Consider the following 19303-nt stretch of genomic DNA (forward strand, 5'->3'; position numbering starts at 1 on the left):
AAATAAAGCTTTTGAGTGATTATGTTTTTCACATATCTCATATCTATGTATTATCAAAAAAAGAGGATATGGTAACAGAGTCCATTATTTTACCAGCCACTTATATTTATTTAGCCTTTATTTTGACTGGTAGTTCTCGTAAAGGAATAGTTCACCCATTTTGAAATACTTGATATTTCAAAAAAATAAAACAAAAATATGTATGTCTGAGATTTGAATGGGTTGTGTTTTGACTCAAGATGTAAGTGACTGCATATTAATCCAGAGGGTAAATTAAACTGTAATAAAGAAATTTCATATTCCCCTCTTGCCTCTTTCATAGCTCCATGGTCTTCGTGGTGCCAAGTCGCGTGACAGCCGACAACACCCTACGCTGCGTCATGCCATTCAGCTGGTGGATCAAGGACTTCCTGGATGTGTTCATGATGCAAACTCTGAAACATGAAAGTAATAAAAGAGGAAGACTGTATTTGAATGATTTCTGTGCTGGAATTGTTTTGCAAATTTACAAGCTGTATAACTGAAACCTGTAGGTCTTTTAGATGACTCTTAATACATTTGTGGCATTGTCAAAACAATTATTTATTTATTTATGTGTTTAATTAATTTATTTATTTTATTATTTTATTTTTTCCAGATCAAACATTTGGTCATTTTGAAGATCTCTTTAAGAATCTGCCACTTGGTAGTTACATGGCTCATGGTGTGAGCGACCAAATGAAGAAAGAATTTTTCCAGAGGTATCTGCAAGACTTTGTGTCCTTGCAAATGACAGTGGCAACAGATGACGAATTAAAGGTACACACAAGTGTTTTAATTGTTTTAAGATATTATACCCATCAAAGGCAACCATACCACCATTGTCCTGACCTTTCAGATTAAATTTACAAGTCACTTCTTCATAATTAATATTTTAGTGTATCAAAGCTTCCCTTGTGTTAGATTATCAATTAGACTATTACCATTGCAAAAAAAAAAAAAAACGAGTAAGCAGCCAATGTTGACAAAAAAGCATCTTGCCGTCTACAATGTGTGAATCATCACTGTGTTTCTTCCTTCCACCATACAGTTTAATAGCCAGGCTGTTGTTTTTTTTCTGTTTTCGTCTTTTAAATATCTGTATTGGCCTGAGACTTAGGGCCCTATCTTGCGCCACCCGCTACCCGTTGCCACTACCCTCTACCCGTGAATTACGCATTTAACAGCTTCCACTATCCCTAAACGGTATTTTGCGCCCACACTACCCGCTATCCATTATGCCGACTCCGTTATTTGCGCCTGGAGGTGTGTCCGTGGGCGTGTTCATGTGCTTTCCCTACAGTTGCCATCTTGAGCACACACTTTAGGGAAAGTGGATAGCGGGTGCTCAGGACCACCCGCTATCCCATTTGGGCTTTTACAAGAGCGCGCCCAGGCGGCTTCAATGCGCGTTCAATGCGTGGACACGTGGACGTGCACATGCGGCTCCACCTTCAGAATAAAAAGCCACCTCGCTTTAGCCTCAGTTGAACCCCTGAGAAAATGGCAGAGATAGTACTAAATCGCGACCTTCCTCTCTCCATCGCAGGTTTCGGTTTGCGGATTTAGGATAGTGCAGCCTGCTCTTAAAGGCAATGGCACCTGGCACACTGATTGGTTTAACTGGCGTAATGCCCAAACCACTCCTATGCATAATATAACGGGTAGCGCAGGTGTTTTAGGGATAAAGGCAGGTGTGCAAGATAGCAACTTTTGCGGGTAACGCCTCTTATGCAATGCTAAATCCCCAAATAATGGGTTTAGGGACTCTGGCGCAAGATAGGGCCCTTTGTTCCTCCTCTGTCCCTCTCTTCTCTCTCAACACCCTCTAGTGGTTAGAAAGTGCTAACTGCAGCCTGCAGCTTTAATTAAGAGGGTTTTTTTTTTTTTTTTTTTGTAAAATTCCATGTTTAAAACTAATATTGTAAATCTGTTTGTACATTTGCATGTTGTCCTCAGCTTTTGTGTGACGCCCTGACCAGCTGTGTGAATGAACTACAGAGACGCAAAAACAGAGAAGAAAGCCCCTCTCTCCCTCACATCCACAGAGCTTACCACCTCTACCACAGCCGTCTACAGAACCTCTTGCGGATGATTTCCCTTCACCCTCGAATTGCCCCTGCTTTGCAAAGGAACCAACATGTTAGAGACTGTCCAGAGATGGTAAACACTCTTATATACATCTTTGTCTAATGAGATAGAATTTGTATGAAGGGAAATTGAATGTTCTGCCAAAGTAAAATGATAGAAACACTCCTTCAGTGTTTACCTGTTTGGTTGAGCATAAGCAAAGCTGCAACCTATTTTGATACTTTTCTTGTGCTTAATTGTGACAGTTCAAGAAACATCACTCAATCCCATTATTTTGAAGGATGTTATATGGCACTCTTGTGGCAAAAAACCCAAAACAAAGACAAATTATAACCCGTATCTCATGGCCATGCTGTTATCTTCAACAGGTTAACACAAAACTGCATGGAGAACTATAATGTTCTTGTTCTGTACACTCTGTACTATATTGTTCCTTTAAAATGTTGCCTCAAGAGTGCATTGAGTACATTTTGTTTTCACACCAAATGGTGTTCACATGATGTCTGTGAAAATGCGAGGAAATAAAAACTGACATCTCTACAATTCTCTAGGTTTTGGATGTCCATGCAGCACTGGCGTGTGTTGAATGCATGGAGCCTCCTGCATTAGACACTGATGCCTGTTGCCAGAACTGGTTGAAATCAGTGAAGCAGCTTCAAGGCTCCATGGAACTGATCTGCTCCCAAAATAATCCCAGACTCTATGGAGAGCGATGCAAAGAAAGACTACATGATATTCGGTAAAGTGGGGTGTTTTTGATAGCAAAAGAAAGTTGATTTGAAAATTCTTAGGCTCAGATTCACTAAATAGTTGCACACGGAAGAGCTTGTACTATGGCTTATTACATATTTTCAAAAAGGCTAAATCAGAGCACAGTGAGTGAATATGTTGATCAAAAAAGTAAAGCCTCTTTGGCTCTGACATGGTCATGCATATGTAAATCTCACTTCTTGATCCACATTATAGTTTTTGTAATAGCAACCCCTTCAAATTATTGTTGCACAAATAAGATCCTTTTAAAGATTTTGATGAAGTTTTGTCTGTTAAGAAAGGCTAGTGTCATTGCTACAAGATGCAGGCATTGCCACTCATCAAGACAGATCAAGACATCAAAACAGCAACAGGGTTTTTGTCCTCAAACCTCAGGTCAGATCATAGAACCCTTCAAACATAAAGGGCATAAGAGTGCAGCCTTAGTGGATTAGTCCTGAAGTTCAAACAAGCCATTCACAGGCAATTTGTGATGAAGGGGTTATTTGCTTGTGGCACCACACTTGGATTTACAGAAATTAGTAAATAGTACTAACATGAAAACCACACTTTAGGCTAAACAACTAAGACCCAAGACATAGTCCCTGCAAATTGCCCTCACACCTCAGTCTTTGTGAATTTGGAACTATTTCTAGACAAATAACAGACTGTGATTTGATCTGTGATAATGTCATTTTGTAGCAATGGCTGGAGGCGCATCTACATCCTGTCACTGTTTGTGGAACACATGCTGCTGGGTTTTGACAGAGATGAGAAGCAGCTGAGGACACTGCTCCTTCACAACATTGGCGTCCTTGGCAGAGTGAGTTGATTTCTAATGCACTTTAAAACTAGGTTAGACAGATAATACTTGAATATCAGAAGACTCTAATGAGTTTCAGTGGAGAATTTTAGTGGGGGGTTTTTTGACAATATTGAGAGATAATGAATTTCATTTTCATGGTGTGTGTGTGTGTGTGTGTGTGTGTATGTGTGTGTGTGTGTATACTTACATATTTACTTACGGCAGTTAGGAGAAACCAAACCCATGTTTTTTTTTTTTTAGGTGTGCTGTAAATTTTATGTTCATTCATCAGTAGTATATTTAGTGGTATAGTAGTATTATAGTATATTTCACATAAAGCACAGCCACTTGACAGTCTGTGAAAGTCATCATTATATCATGAGCTACATTTTTTGCCCTTCATCTAAGGTTCTTGCGGGAAACTCTGATCTAAAATCAGAGAGAGCTTTTCAAGCTGTCATTAAAGTGCTGACGTCTTGCAAGCAAGGGGCGAGTGAACAGCTTTGCAAGTAAGGGCTTCTTTGTAACAAAATAATAATAATCAAGGACCAATTTTAGCTGTAATTGAATTTGATACAGTGCACATCTTGGTACAGGTTTGGACTACAGTGTGCAGTGTGCATGAGAGAACCGCAGGATCCAGTGCAGCTGCCCTGCCAGCATGTCTGGTGCTTAGCATGCAGCAGACGAAGCCTTGATGCTGGACAGACTTCTTGTCCCATGTGCAGACAACAGATCCCACCTGACTTTAACCCGGAAGTTTCTGAACATATCAGGTGAGAGTTATTTTTGTTTGTGATGTTTCACTGATCCCCCAACAGTGAAATTCTCTTCTCTCAGGTCAGGTTCAGTTACAGAGCAGCAGCCTTTGCATTAAAAACCAAAATTAAAAACATCATATCCTTGTTTAACACACTTCATATTGATCCACTTTCTCTTTTTTGTGACTGTAGGGCTTCCATCAAGAAAAATGCAGAATTCAGTCGACGCTGCAATGCTTTCTTCATAGATTTGGTGTCCACTGTGTGCTTCAAGGATAACATCCCACCAACAGGAGGCGTCATCAGGCACCTATTGTCGTACCTCATGGTTGAGACAGGTACTACCTACTATCAAGAAGACTAACTGTAGGATTTCATAAGTTTCATAATAGATGGTGACATCACTGGACACCAAAGATCAGCCAATAGCAGATGATTGGCTGATCCTGACTGGCTGTCAGCAGCAGCTCATCTAATTCAAAAGACAAAAACCTGCTGAGTGGAGGCTTCTCAGTTTACACTGGCTTGATAGGACAGAATTTCAGTACTTTTTTAGTGTGGTAGCCAATCATGACTAAGTGTAGTTGTGATGCACTTGCTGGACTTACCCTAAAACTGCTTTTTCAAATTCAGAAATTTTAAACTCAACCAAATCAAATGTGAAGAATTTAATCATTAAACATTTGGGACAGATATGTCTTCTGTAGATTTTGACACTGAAAAACCAATTTTAAAAATGTGTCCAGATTAAGTTAAAGATTATTTTATCAAAAAATCTCCCAATAACCAGTAGGGAAGGCAAAGGAATCACTGACCTGTAAAATGTTATTCTGGGAAATCCATCTTTATAACTGATATCTGGGTATCTGAAAAACTGATACCTGAAAAATAGATAAATGAGCCCAATGAGCCCAGGCTACACCAGATGTATTTAAACTGTGGGACTAATTGCATGTGGAAATGACCCACTGACTGCAACAAGCTGATTTAGACTGATTGAAATTTTCTATCTAGATATTGAAATAAAGTTATTAAAAATGTCCAGATGTGAGCAAACTACATCTCCTAAATGACTAAAACACCATTGTAAAGAGATATATAATGTTTTGTATCTCAACCCTGAGAGAGCAAATAAGAGTGAGGAGAGGGGACAGCCTTATCTTGTACTTCAAGTTATGTTGAATTGGGCAGAGCAGATATTTCCTCTACAAATGCTTTAGGAGAGGAATATTAAAGCTAAATGTGTGCAGTTAAAAATGAAAGGAGTCAATAAGTAGCACATTCTGTTGGAACCTTCCCTTTTTATGAATGAGGTAGATTAAAGTTAAAGTAAAAATGGGGAATTGAGTGATGTTATTGCATCAGCTTGGAGATTTGTTAAAAGAGGGTGATGGGGGGGCACACCGGTGGCCACACTGGGCCTTAGTCTCGATCGCAGCGACCGGGCAGTAGCGGTTTTAGGCATGGGCAGTGCGGGCAGCCGCCCGGGGCGGCATTTTTTCATGTCACGTGAGGGGCAGCATGGTGCCGCGGCCGGCCCACCTGATGCCAACCAGTGCCACGGCCCGCTCGCTTGATGGCGGCTGGTGGCTTTTTTATTCAAACACGATTGGAGTAGTAACGCGGAAGGGCGCAAGGCAGTAATTTCGCCTAGGGCGGCAACATGGGCAGAACCACCACTGCGACTGGGGTTTGAATCTGACCTCAGGTCCTTTTCTGCATGTCATCCCCCCTCTCTACCCTGCCTTTCCTGTCTATCTGCACTGTGACAGTCAAATAAAGCAGAAATAAAAAAAATCTTAAAAAAACTAAAAAAAGAGGATGATGGAAGGGATGCCCCGGTAGTTCACCTGGTAGAGCGTGTACCACCTGTCAAGGCCAAGTCCTGACTGCAGTGTCCTGGTTTCAAATCCAACCTCAGGTCATTTGCTGCATGTCATCTCATCTCTCTCCCCTGCCTTTCCTTTCTCTCTCTACTGTGACTGTCAAATAAACGAGAAGTGCCAAAAAAATAATGATCTAAAAAAATATTAGGTTATAAAAAAAGCTCTAATATTGACCAGCTTGGTCAAGAGCTGTTGAGATAGTATTTCTAATTGGTTTTAGGAATGTTTTAGGCAGAGCACCTCATGAACTGTGTTGTTATGAGTGCTGTAAAAATAAAGATTATGTTTACTATAATTATGTTTGTTGTCACTGTTAATAATGCTGTTATCTATTACACCAGAAAATAATGAGATTCACACAAAGGATCTGTCACCCTTTGATGAGTCCATGGACAAGAACCCTGTGGTGCGATCTGTGATTCTCAAACTGCTGCTGAAGTTCAGGTGGGTGAAGCAGAAGACGTCGATGTAATGTAAAAGTGCTCCAGGTTGCCACATAATCTGGGCCAGTGGGATAATAAAAATTCACATCAACCTCCAAATGACAATTACAAGTAGTATATACAGTATGTGAATTTTTGGTAGGCTGTGATTTGTCCCACCAGGCATCACAAATTGAGGAAGCATGTCAACGCAATCAGTAAACAGTAAATCCACCAATGCTAGCAGTCCAAGGAATCAAAAATACCATTTAAACTGATGCAATCAAGCACTGCTGTTGTACATTCATGATTGCTTTTACATTCATAAATATAAATGATTTTGGATGTGTGTATTACAAGTAAAACACATGAAGCAGAGCAGGTGTATCACATCTGTTGACAAATAAGGAAATTTGGACTTATTCTGACTTTGAACACTTTCATTTGAGAAGTCAGGTTTGCTTACACTGGAAGTCCCACCTTACACAGCACGGTCCACCGATTTCAAATGTACGTCATGGTCACTTTGTGTCAGTCAGCTGTGAAAAAGTACCTAAAACCAACAATTCTCTGGGTGAAATTAACTAACTCTATTATTTCATAGTTAGCCCCCCAAATTAGTCAGAACTACCAGTAACAAGTTTGGTCTCTCCACTGTGATGAATGAATGAATGAATGATGAATGAATATTTATCCTATCTAAAGGTAAAAAAAAAAAAATAGCTTTTGCAGTAGCAGTACTTGGAGAGTTGCTTTAATAATATCTTCTACATTGTACCTAGTGTGTCACCAACCCAACCTCTGTTGTATTTCAGCTTTGATGAAGTTAAGGAATACTTGCAGCAACACTTGACATCTGTTGAAGACAGCAGAATTGTGGACGAGGGAGATAAAGCAGAGCTCTATGCTTTGTACATCAACTGCCTGGAGGTAAAGTTTGTTTTAAAGTAAGATCTCTAACTCTGAAACCCTAAAACCCTGTCATATTATTAGTTTCATTGAGGCATACAAAGAGTTGAATCCATAAATAATGGACATCCTCTTGGACATCCTATGTCCAAAGGCCAAAGGTGACTAGACTCCTCAGCTTTGGGAAGCCCAGCCTAAACTGGGCCAAAGGCCTGAGCCCAATGCTTGGTTGTATTTTTTTAAACCTGAGAAGGGTGCATCAGTTTTCCCATGGAAAAATACTATTGTCTAATTCTTTGCAACTGAACTGCAAACATACTATCAGCTGTTTGTGAATAACAGACATCATCAGCATCCTTTTCACTTCTAAACTGACACAAGTTTGGCCGACACGTGATTGTGTGAGTGTATGTGATTGTATGAGACGACTGCTTGCTACTTGAATAATCTGAGGCTGAATAGACCTGATAGAGTTAAGGAGCCTGTAGTTTTATAAAATGGCTGTAAAACAGCAAAAAGCTCAAGGGTGCTGAGATATGGCCACTACCAGTTCCTCCCTTTTTATTTATTTATTTGTTTGTTTGTTTGTTTTTTGTTATTTTTGTCTCTGAGAGCAGTTGACAGTGATGTTATGCAGTCCAAAATTTCTGCTTCCTCTACTATGACCGGTCAGATCATGAAAACTAAAATTGATGAGAAGCGCCTGTCAGAAAAGTTGAGTTGATTTTAGCTTGAAGCACTTAGAGGCAGCTGCACAAAACCAGCAAAGCACTCTGATATCAATGTTTAAATTCCTAGTGGCCACCAATAGAGGCCAACAAATTTCATCCATTACTTGCTCCTTTAACACTAAAGTACAACAAAGTGACATTTCTAAACTGCTGAGCATGCTGTTTGACTGCAGAAGCACTACCCATCTTGTTAACCTGTTGTGGTTGAAATTGATGCTGTGGTTGGAAATAATTTGTTGAGATATGGGGATCTTGGCTACATATAAGGCCAACATGTACCTAGGTGCAGAGTCCAGGCAGTGCAAGTCTGTGCTGTCCTGTTGATGTGATTTCAGTTCCTGCTGGCTGCCGGAAAAAAAAAAATAAACTCCTTCAACATTTCATGTGTTTAGGACTCCATGTGGGAGAAAATGCCTCAAGAAGGTAACAAGGCTGAAGAGCTGCAGCCATTTTTAACTGAGGAGACACAGTTCCTGCACCACTTTCTGGGTGCAGTCGCCCAGCCTCCTGCAGCTGTGTCGATTCAACATCTGCAGCACGTTGCCAGACTGCGGCTGTGCCTCACCTTGGCCGCCCAGCTGATCAGTGACATGCTGTCTGGTGAGAGTTGCTTATTTCTTTTGATGTGTATTATGACTGCATATTTTGATAAATTTACATTGCTGTTCATTGTTGGCATATTTGTTTGTGATGTCAGTTTGTTTTCCTATTGTCATTCAGTGTGTTCTTATGATCTTTGTTAAGATACATAAAGAGATGTTAAGATATAATGATTTTGACATTGAAAATGGCAGTTCAGGTTATGCTCCAACTTTTTGGAAAAATAATGAATTTTCTTTGGACAATGATAATTTAAAAGAAAAAAAAAGCTTACATTAGCAAAGATGTTTAGACATAAAGATGCCATAACTTTCTGAGCAAATGAATTGACAGTATTAAGCAATGACTATATATGCTGAGAAAATAGGTGGTAGCAGTTAAAAATTAAAAACAAAAAGCATTACCACACACAATGCTTGTCTGATTTTCTCCTGTTGCTATCCCAGGAAGAGACGGAGTAAAAACAGTCAGAGTAGACTTGATGGAAGTTAAAATCAGAGCATTATGACGTTCTGTATACAGAATTAAGACTATATTTTGCCCCAGCAGGAAATGCCGTGCCAGACGGAGCTGAGGAATTCCTCAGAGCTGTGGTTCAACTTTGTGAACAGAATGGCAACGACTGGTACCGTGTTTACCTCATCCGCAAGCTGAGCAGCTGGCAGGGCGTTGAGCTCGTCCAGACGCTGGTGAAGAATCCTGAGTTCAGCTGGCTCTTCCCCATAGAGATCCTACAGAAGGTGCACAGCCATTCATTCATTATCATACTGACTGGCATTTTCCACTTTCAGAAAGAGCGCCTAACACTCAGATTTTTTATATACATCATATATTTATATGTAATTATGAATCAATTATTTGGGAAACTTCATTGATCCCATCGGGGAAATTACTTTGTTGCAGAAGCAAAAGTTGTTTGCTGCTACATAAATCACAGTATAAAAAAGTATTTGAACACACAAAGCAATATAAAGTAAGAAATATCAAGAAAACATTTCCCCCCACAGAGTAACCCTAGTAAGTAACAAGATGCATCATGCCATTAAGATTCATTAATACTTAACTGGTGGTGTCGCATTTAGATAGCCTTACAGGGTTTGAATTTTTAACCTTTACTTTTAGAGCCACTAACAGGCCAATCAGTGCAGTGGTTTCAAGCACCAGAACAGTGTCAAAATACACTGTTATACACTGTTAATGCACTGTAAATTTGGAAAATTGTGTCTGATTTTTGGTGATATTTTGGCGAGTGCACAACTATTTGTTATACCAAGGAAATAAACCATGCAGCCAAGTTCATGACGCTTTTTAGACGACTCCTGGGCACCAGAATATCTCATGAAAAGTGTAAAATAACTTGATAAGCTGGAAAAAGTCTTTGCTTCACCAACGTTGCGCTGACAGAATGAAGATGGAGGCCAGATGGACCAGTATCTTGTGTATGGAGAAGATTACAAGGCAGTGCGGGATGCTGTTGCCAAGGCAATCATGACGGGCAACGTTGAGGAGATAGAGGAAGTATGCGAGGTAGTGTAATGTAATTTATCAAGTTCAGTGCTGATAGTAGTAGATAGTAGAAGTAATTTTCTGTGCATTAGTTTGCATACACTGCAAAAACGCAAAATCTTACCAAGATTATTTGTCTTATTTCAAGTCAAAAATGTCTTATTTCTAGTCAAAATATCTCATTACACTTAAAATAAGACATGATCACCTCAGAAGTAACTTGTTTTTAGACAATTTTTTCACGTTTTCATGTGAATTTTCACTTGAAACAAGTGAAAATTTGCTTGTTTCATTGGCAAAATTTGCCAGTGGAAAAAGTGAAAATTCACTTGAAATAAGTGAAAATTAGCTAGAAACAAGAAACAAATTTTGCCAATGAAAAAAGCAAATTTTCACTTGTTTCAAGCAAATTTTCACTTGAAACGAGAGACAATTGTCTAAAAACAAGTTACTTCTGAGGTGATCATGTCTTATTTTAAGTGTAATGAGATATTTTGACTAGAAATAAGACATTTTTGACTTGAAATAAGACAAATAATCTTGGTAAGATTTTGAGTTTTTGCAGTGTACTTGATCTGTTCCTTCAGATAAATCTAAAACTAGAATAATTTTTTTTTTGATGAGCTCAGAACCATTTTTATTTTTATCCTGTGTTTTCACAGGAACTATATTTAACTTGGTGGGGACTTGTCAGCTGCAGAAACAAAGGTGAAAGAATTTCTCATGGCTTTGTTTTGTTTTGTTGTAGAAATGTCCCGTTCCACCAAGGAGACGGACGCTGTTCATCCTCTTGGCTCTTTTCAGAGAGGTCACAATTCTGTACAGATCAGCCAACACACGCTTTCATCCCTCCCTTGAGGTAAGAACAGTAGAGAAAAACAACAACAAATACAATCTAAAGAAACTATTACATTTCAGAAGAAAAATACAGAACAGAGGAATAAGAGTGATAATGTTTTTTTCTCACCTTCTGAATACATTTAACATTTATTATCTCTATTTTCCATCAGCGGTGCCAAGCATTTACAGAGTTCATCCAGGGCTCGGCGTACCTGCACAACAATCAAGTGAGAGATTTTGCTACAGCCTTGGTTCACAACAGGCTGGGAGCTCTGAGTGTCGACTGCAATCACAGCACTGTGCACAACGTGTTGGTCGAGCTGGTCGTCCACTTGGCTGCTGTGCTGCTCACTGGGACTCACTGGCTGCTGCTGCCTCTCCAGCAGCTCGGCCTGTCTCCTGACAAAATGCTGGTAAACTCCTGTCCTGTCCTCCTCTATACATCGTTTCATCTTACCTCATGTTAGCTGCCTGCTGTGGCACATGACCAAGCGAAGGCTTTCATTCCAACCAGTTCAAGGTGCTTTAAAGGGGCATTTCACGTTGGTATACAGTAGAAGTGTAAACTAACTACACCAGCAAACATTTCAGAGGAAGACAGTTCTTTATGTCACTTTAGTCAGGTAAGAAAAATGAGTGCCCAGCAGTTTGTCCAATTGATATTATTGCTGTGTAATAGAAACTTTAAAGTTTCACAGTACATGTTTCATACCAAAATTCTGCATATTGCTGAAATGAAATTAATTCTAAATATTAATTTATGATTATAGAGTGTAAATCATTATTATTTTGCAAGCAAACATCTTTCATCAGTCCAGTTGTAATCTATGAAAAATTCCTCCTTGATGCTAACCCTGATATTCTCATTTGGTTCCATCCAACAGATGGCCTTTATACCCACAATGCCTGATGATATGCTGGCTGTTGCTCAGTCAGTCATAACGCAAGGCTATGGGCGGCTCACTTGGTATGGTAAGTAAATTAAACCACCATTGCCACAGTTTCTTGCGGTGTACCTTGATACATAAGTGATACGTGGTATTCATCTCTCTGCCTCTTCAGTAGGTTTCATGCAACAGCCTAGGTTAATCTGATGTGTGATGTGTTATTTTAACTTAAATGAGTATTAAAAAACTATGAGTTTATGTAGGTAGAGTCACTTAACCCTGGTCAGTACAATCTATTTAAACGGCCTGATTCTTAGTTTCGTTCATCTTCTGTGACAGTGACTGAAGTGATACAAGCTTACATTAAATGGCTGTCTTTTTTCTACAGTGTGTCCAAATAATCACCCATGTTTTGTTGATGAGGTAAGCTAAGACTACATTGAAATCATGTATTTTTATACTCCATAACATGCATGGTTGTGTAGGTCCAGTTGATTTATTTGAGCAGCAATGAAATGAATTAATGAGACAAAAAAAGAAGAAGTCTGATAGACTTAATAAACTCATCAGATTGTGTGTGTTGGCTTGCAGTGTGGCCTGCCCATGCAGAAAGGCAGGTGTTTGGAGTGTGGACAGGAGGTTGGAGGGGAGAATCATGCAGCTTTGCCTGGATTCAGGCCGATCGGGCAACAGCAGTAAGTAGCATGAACAGCCAGGCCACCCTGCAGCCAGCAGCTTGTGCGTTACATTGTGTTGTTGCTCTGTTTTGTGAATAAGCAAGGTGACACCACAGTATTTCTAGAAATAAGTTAACAAAATTGTGATTTATTTGAAAAAGAGTTTAACTTATGTTGAGTGTACTCATTTGATAACTACAGTAAAACTGCTCCCAATACTGCAAATTGACTCATCCGATTATCTGTTGTTGTAGGGGGGACCGCACAAGACGTGGTCACATCCTGGGCCAGCCTGAGAGGAGAAACAACCCAGACACCCTGGACACCAAAACCATGTCACTCACCCCCTTCACTCTGGTCAGGCTGCTCACACATTTGGCCATGCTGCTGGGAGCTTCAGAGAAAGCTCAGGTAAATATACGAAGACTTACTTTCTAAAACGTGATCTCTACCATCTACACAACCAAAAACAAATGAAGCTTTATTAAATGATGAACAACATAAAGATAAAGATACTTTTTGAAGAAGACAAATTGATGAATTAATGCAGTAAGTGAAGCATGTGTCTACTTTTCTACAGACTGCGTAGTTTGTGTACCAGAAAAAATAAATGATGAACTCCAGATTTTTTGTTTGTTTTTTCCCAAATGGGAATGTCTTATTTCGGACATAAACTCTGTATATGTGGTATGCTACCTCTGCTCTTGAATTCATTGTTCACAGTTCACAGTTGTTCCTTTGAACACGTCAAATTGTCCCATGGAAGTTTGTCTTTATCTCTTCAGGTTGTCGAGCAGATCATCGAGCCGCCTGTCCAGGATGTTTGCCTGTTCCTCACCCAGCACCTACTGAAGGATATGGATCAGCTGACCCAGGCCCTGGGCAGAGGAGCTGATGACACCGTTACCACCATCCACCTGATGCTCAGATCCCTGCTAGGGCCGATGCAAGTCAATCTAAGTAAGCCTGGCACAAGCTCCAGTCACTTTAAACCCATAATGCTTGATGTTAACAACACGTTTGAAGTCAGTAGGCTGAATTTTTGAGAAACTGTTTCAATTCCTGCTGACCTATTGTGCTAAAAAAAAACACTAACTGGAGATTGCTGGCAGTTTCTCAACAAAGAGAGTGTGAAATGAATGAAGAGGGGAATGAAGTCAATTAGGCTCTCAAGACTTCTACTTGTCCTTCATGCCTGCTATTTTTAAAGAGCACAGAATACATATGCCATATTTCATCAAAGCATTTCCTGTTTGACTTACTGCAGCTGGTCTTGACCCCTGCCTGACAACCAAAGAATCCAGAAACGCCTGGGAGATGACAGTTGCTGCAGAGGTCTTGACACCTCAGCTGAAGGTAATTGTTTACAATCATAATTATCTATGTGAATGACTGTCAACCTTTAATGATATTTGAATATATATGAATGGAGAGTTGTTACAGTGTCTGAAGTCTTTGCCCTCCGTAGACCCACTTCAAGTCAATAATGGAACATTTTGTACATCATCTATATATAGTCCATTCTACATATAGATGATGATATCTTATCTGAACACTAGACCAAAATAATGAGTGTGTCCTCCTCTCCAAATCTAAATGTAGGTTTTGTGTTTGTGGTTTCCCAGGGTCTTAATAAAGTCCTAAGAAAGGTCAACAAGACCATCAGGAATGACTCCCGGGTATCATCCAACCCTATCTTGGGGGTGACCTCCGGCGATGAATGTTCCTTCCTCAGGTCCCTGCCTCGGGGCTCTCCACTCCACAGCTCAGCAGTGTGGAGCTGCAGAGAGAGGCTGTCCTTGCTCAGTCTCATGCACATCATGGAGCACAATGACCAAAAGGAAAAGCTGCCTTTGCTCTGGAAGTTTCTGCAGAAGGTGAACCTCAGCACACAGACTGATGCTAAACAAGGCTAACCCAGCCTTGTCATTTCTTTTACTGACTTGAGAACAAGGCTTTTCAGTCTTTGTAAGCTGAAATGTCTTTTAGCACTGTCCCACTGAGCAGGGGGGAAAGATTTGGAAGTGTCTTGAAATTCCAGTGGACGGCAGTGGTTACTTAGTTTTGGACAGCATGACTTTATATTATGGTCATTTTGTGTTCTGGGGCGGTAACAATTTTACTTTGCCATATTTTACCATATAATTTGCATCTGTCTTTTTTTTTTTCAGGAGACAGAATTTCGTCAGGTTACATTCCTCCCAGATATCTTGGCTCTGCAGAGATATTTGGTGAGAAAATTCCAGAATGCATCTGATCAGATTCTCGGCACCATTGGAGAGTTCATTGAGAAACAAACAGGTGCAGCTGGTATGAGCAATAAGTAATTTTTGCATTGTACTATGCATTTGGTGGGCAAAATCTGCATATTTGGAATTATTTCATTTATTCCTCACTTACAGTGATAGAAAAATCCTTCATATCCTTAACTTAAATAACTGTAGCAGTACTACAATAAAAAAAAAAAAACTGCAAAAAAGTATAAAATCACTAAATGAAAATACTCAAGTAAACTGTCAGTACCTTATAATTGTTATGAGGTACCATACTGGACTAAATGTATACTGTGCTCATTCAAACCAAAATGATACAGGTCAAGTGAACAAATGTAACTGTAAATATTTTCTCACTGAGTTCTCTTGTTCCAGCAATGAAGACCTGGTATGAAAAACACATCCATACCTTCCTTAAGACGTGGAACCTGCTCAGAGTGTCAGTGACCACCAGTGAGTACAGCAGTTTGTTCCTTTGTTGTAAATGGCTCCCACTCGAGCCAAACGCTCACTCACTCATCATACTGGAAATAAAAGCTGATTACTGTGTCTTCTCTGACCTGCAGATGAGATGAAAATCCCAGAAGAGTTTTGCAGTGAGGATTTGGACCTGAGGAGTGACCTGCGGTACCTCCTCCCCCGCCGGCAGGGTCCAGGCCTGTGTGCCACGGCACTGGTCAGCCACCTGGTGGCGCTACACAATGAATTGGTGTATGCAGTGGACAGCCACACCGGAGAGGACAGCAGGTATGTTTAGGCGAGGAGCAACACAGAGTTGTTCAGTGTCATGGTGCAAAATACTATAGTAATAACGCTAATAAGAATAGTAATAAAAATACTGTGTCAGCATCTGTTATTGTGCTTGAGAAGGAGATGTCATCGCCTTTGTAGGAGAAATATGGAATGGGCCGTAGAATCACGAGCAATAAGACCAGATATCTGTCTCTTTGAATAGGGAGCTGTTTAACATTTTGCCATATGTATTGTCATATATTTTAATATTTAAGGACACTAACAAATTAATTATAGAGTTATACATATATATAAATATAGAGTGATCAAATTTGTCCCGAAGTACTTACATGTCACAGAATATAATATTTTAAATTTGTGATTAAGAGCAGTAAAAATCTTAATTGTCATTCCTTTTTTAAAGCAGAATTGAACTTTGGCACAGTGTTGGGTTTTATAGTTATAGTTCTCTGGATGTGATGTGAGTCCACATGGTGGTGAAATATCCTCATTAGCTGCTCTGTGCTCCCTGGGCTGCTAATCAAAAACACTGGATTTCTAGCTCTCCATTCATTTCCATAGAAAAACAGCTCCCAAAATAAAAAGTGGATTTGTCTTCTACCGTACTGTCTTGTGTACGGGTGCACACTGGATTTCACGTATGCATGGATCTGCTGTCTAAACAGTTTATGCTCTACTTTACTTAAACTCTGCACAATGAAGAGGTAACGCAGGAACCAACAAACGCACACACAGCCCGGACTGCTAGAGTGTGTGTGTTTGTGTTTCATGCGTATGCTGGTGCCTTAAAAACAAAGAGCAGGGATAAACTCGCGTAAGAAAAGAACAGTTCATTTTTGAATCGTGTGATGTCTAACTTCGATCATTGCAGCAGCTACAGGGTGAGTGTGGAGGAACTGACGGAGTTGCATGTGATCCGCTACGACGTGGAGAAGGACCTGCTGCCGCTGGTTTTGTCCAACTGCCAGTACAGCATGGAGCGTGGCCACGAGACCTTGTCAGAATATGATCTGCCCAGGATCCAGCAGCACATCATCACCCGCTTTCTGCAGGGAAAACCCTTCATCACCCGCACAGTGAGTGCCCACAAACTAGGGTGCCCTAAAGTGATAGTTAACCCATTTTGAAAATTTTAACAGTATTTCACCTCCCCACTTGGCAATTATTTTTCAACATGTTAGCTGGGGGGAAGTCCACCTCAATGGCAGTAGGCTAACAGTTAGCATTTGGAGCACCAAGCCAGTATCCAGCACTCAGTAACAATGAGAGGAAGATAGCACCACTGCTGGCCTACAGAACAGCTGGGGGGGAAATGGAATAATATCACATTTCTCAAAATGGCCTATCTATCCCGTAAACACACACGCTCAGTCTTAACCACATTCTCTAACAGTCCGGGGTGTGCTCCAGTTTTACATGGAGCAGTGATTGCGAGAAACCAGGAGAGTGGCCACCTTACTGAAACTGTTTAGCAACTCAGTTTCCCCTCATGCTGTACTCTACCCCTCTAACCCTAACATTTTGTCATGATACAGCAGTTTAAAGAAAGTTTTCTTCTGTACTGATATTTCTGTAGCTGTCTCTGCATAAAATCCACTGTTCTTCATTCAGGGTGTTCCTACTTTGGTCAACACACATGAGAGAGACTACGAAACCATTTTCAAAGCTGTTAAAGGAAAAGTGCCTCAGGTAAATTAATCCACACTGTGCTTCTACCAGTTCTCCTAAACAGGTTTCATCATTTTCTTTGGTATGAGACAGCAGAATTGTGATACTGTGATTATGATTTTGTGTTTCACCTCCTCAACCCATCCCCTTTGTTTTCCTTAGTAATGTGGCTAATTTTAGAATCCTTGGTTGTTTTGTACTTTGTGATTAAAATGCTCAAAATATAGATGCATAGACACACATAGCTTTAAACTGTTGAATTGCATGGGTACATTCACAGACAGATACAAGATTTTTATTGTGGAGATTTTCCCCCCTTTACAACTATTTAGAAGAAAATTATGAGCCTGGGACTTTAAAACAGCTGATGATCATTAATCCCATCAATCCCAAGCAGACTTGAAATAAGGGGATCCACTGAAGTCCACAGCTGTAATATAGTTCAGTGTGTTTAAAACTTTACATTTAATTGTTGTTGTAGTTATATATTAATTTCAGGTCTGAAATTGTGTCCACTCACTAGTTCAGGTTTTGTTTGGTTCTTCCCTCCAGGAGCCTCTGTCCTCTCTGACCCGAAATGCTGTGTCCAGAGAGCTGGACTCCTACAGTGAGGTGTGTGAGGCCCACAAGACCCTGGAGCTGCTCTTGGGATTCCTCTCCATGACAGGCGGCAGTCCCATGATGCCGCTGGTCACTTACCTCCAGGACACGCTGAGGATGGCCAATCAAACTGATCCTCACATCTTAAAGGTCAGTCAGTAGAAGGGTCCACAGCTGCTGCCTCTGCAGGGAATCCTCATCCGGTCTGGAAGTGCTGAGGAAAGCAGTTTGGTCATTTCCAAGTCTGGAAAAAGTAGGGAACAGGAATGAAGTAGTGCTTTCAGCTGTGTGTTAGGAACATTATATTTGCCATATTTACAAGTTAATAGCATATTAATTTAGGAAATATGGATTACCAGGTTCTGACGTTTCATGCTAGCAAAATTGGCCATGAATAACTGATGGTAACAAAAAGATAGAGATTTGTACTTTTCAGTTGCTGACATTTCTGATATTTCCAAATGCACCTTGAAGGTAGTGCACCTCTGTTGCACGCCTGTCACTGTAAACTCAGTGTATAAATTGTAGAATATACTAATATCAGTTTAAAAAGTAAAGTGAATGAAGGGAAAACACACAAACGCACACACACTGATGTGGAGCTGGACAGTAAGGGATTTCTGGTTAATCTGTGTTAACATTGTGGGCCACTCAGGCCCTTGACAGTGGGGTAGTAAAAACAAAAAACACAAATATCAACAAATCAGTTATTCTTCTAGAAAATCAGTAATTAATCTCTTATGTCCTCAGAAGACCATATCTTTGTATAACTGACCTCAGTTTAATGAAATTTTGATAGCATGAAGTATACTGTGCAAGTAGATCCTGACCTCAGGTTACCAAAACTCTGTCCAATAAAGAAGTTACTTGTCAGTCATGTGTTTTTGGTTTACAAGCCCTAGTTCACTTCCAGTTGGTTGGTGAGAATCTAAACATGCCAAATTGAAAATCTCTCTGTTGTCTGCAGGCTCTGGGCAGGTGCTGTCTCAAACACTGTGCTTCTCTGTGGCAACTCCTCATGTCCCTAAAGTCTGAGAGAATGCTGCATCTCAAGAGGGTAAGCCTTTAGAATACACAAACCATGTGTCGCAGGCATTATTGGTGTTGTAACAAAGATCATACCTCA

General features: G+C 40.2%; 1 protein-coding gene across 1 annotated transcript in view; it reads left to right on the forward strand.

Annotated features, from left to right (window-relative positions):
* Positions 1 to 19303, forward strand: part of LOC115357536 (E3 ubiquitin-protein ligase rnf213-alpha-like) — a 50127-nt gene that overhangs the window by 27013 nt on the left and 3811 nt on the right. Inside the window, exons 25-53 of the mRNA XM_030049036.1 lie at positions 323 to 447; positions 638 to 798; positions 1978 to 2181; positions 2661 to 2848; positions 3562 to 3682; positions 4073 to 4173; positions 4261 to 4440; positions 4618 to 4763; positions 6653 to 6755; positions 7549 to 7663; positions 8766 to 8973; positions 9523 to 9713; positions 10378 to 10500; positions 11228 to 11338; positions 11490 to 11732; positions 12204 to 12291; positions 12595 to 12629; positions 12798 to 12901; positions 13138 to 13294; positions 13669 to 13843; positions 14151 to 14239; positions 14509 to 14760; positions 15055 to 15184; positions 15532 to 15609; positions 15723 to 15903; positions 16781 to 16985; positions 17521 to 17598; positions 18130 to 18327; positions 19145 to 19234. Coding sequence (XP_029904896.1) covers positions 323 to 447; positions 638 to 798; positions 1978 to 2181; positions 2661 to 2848; positions 3562 to 3682; positions 4073 to 4173; positions 4261 to 4440; positions 4618 to 4763; positions 6653 to 6755; positions 7549 to 7663; positions 8766 to 8973; positions 9523 to 9713; positions 10378 to 10500; positions 11228 to 11338; positions 11490 to 11732; positions 12204 to 12291; positions 12595 to 12629; positions 12798 to 12901; positions 13138 to 13294; positions 13669 to 13843; positions 14151 to 14239; positions 14509 to 14760; positions 15055 to 15184; positions 15532 to 15609; positions 15723 to 15903; positions 16781 to 16985; positions 17521 to 17598; positions 18130 to 18327; positions 19145 to 19234 — 4180 coding nt within the window. The remainder of the gene's footprint in view (positions 1 to 322; positions 448 to 637; positions 799 to 1977; positions 2182 to 2660; positions 2849 to 3561; positions 3683 to 4072; positions 4174 to 4260; positions 4441 to 4617; positions 4764 to 6652; positions 6756 to 7548; positions 7664 to 8765; positions 8974 to 9522; positions 9714 to 10377; positions 10501 to 11227; positions 11339 to 11489; positions 11733 to 12203; positions 12292 to 12594; positions 12630 to 12797; positions 12902 to 13137; positions 13295 to 13668; positions 13844 to 14150; positions 14240 to 14508; positions 14761 to 15054; positions 15185 to 15531; positions 15610 to 15722; positions 15904 to 16780; positions 16986 to 17520; positions 17599 to 18129; positions 18328 to 19144; positions 19235 to 19303) is intronic.

This window comes from Myripristis murdjan, chromosome 4, assembly GCF_902150065.1.
Source record: "Myripristis murdjan chromosome 4, fMyrMur1.1, whole genome shotgun sequence".
Lineage (NCBI taxonomy): Eukaryota > Metazoa > Chordata > Actinopteri > Holocentriformes > Holocentridae > Myripristis > Myripristis murdjan.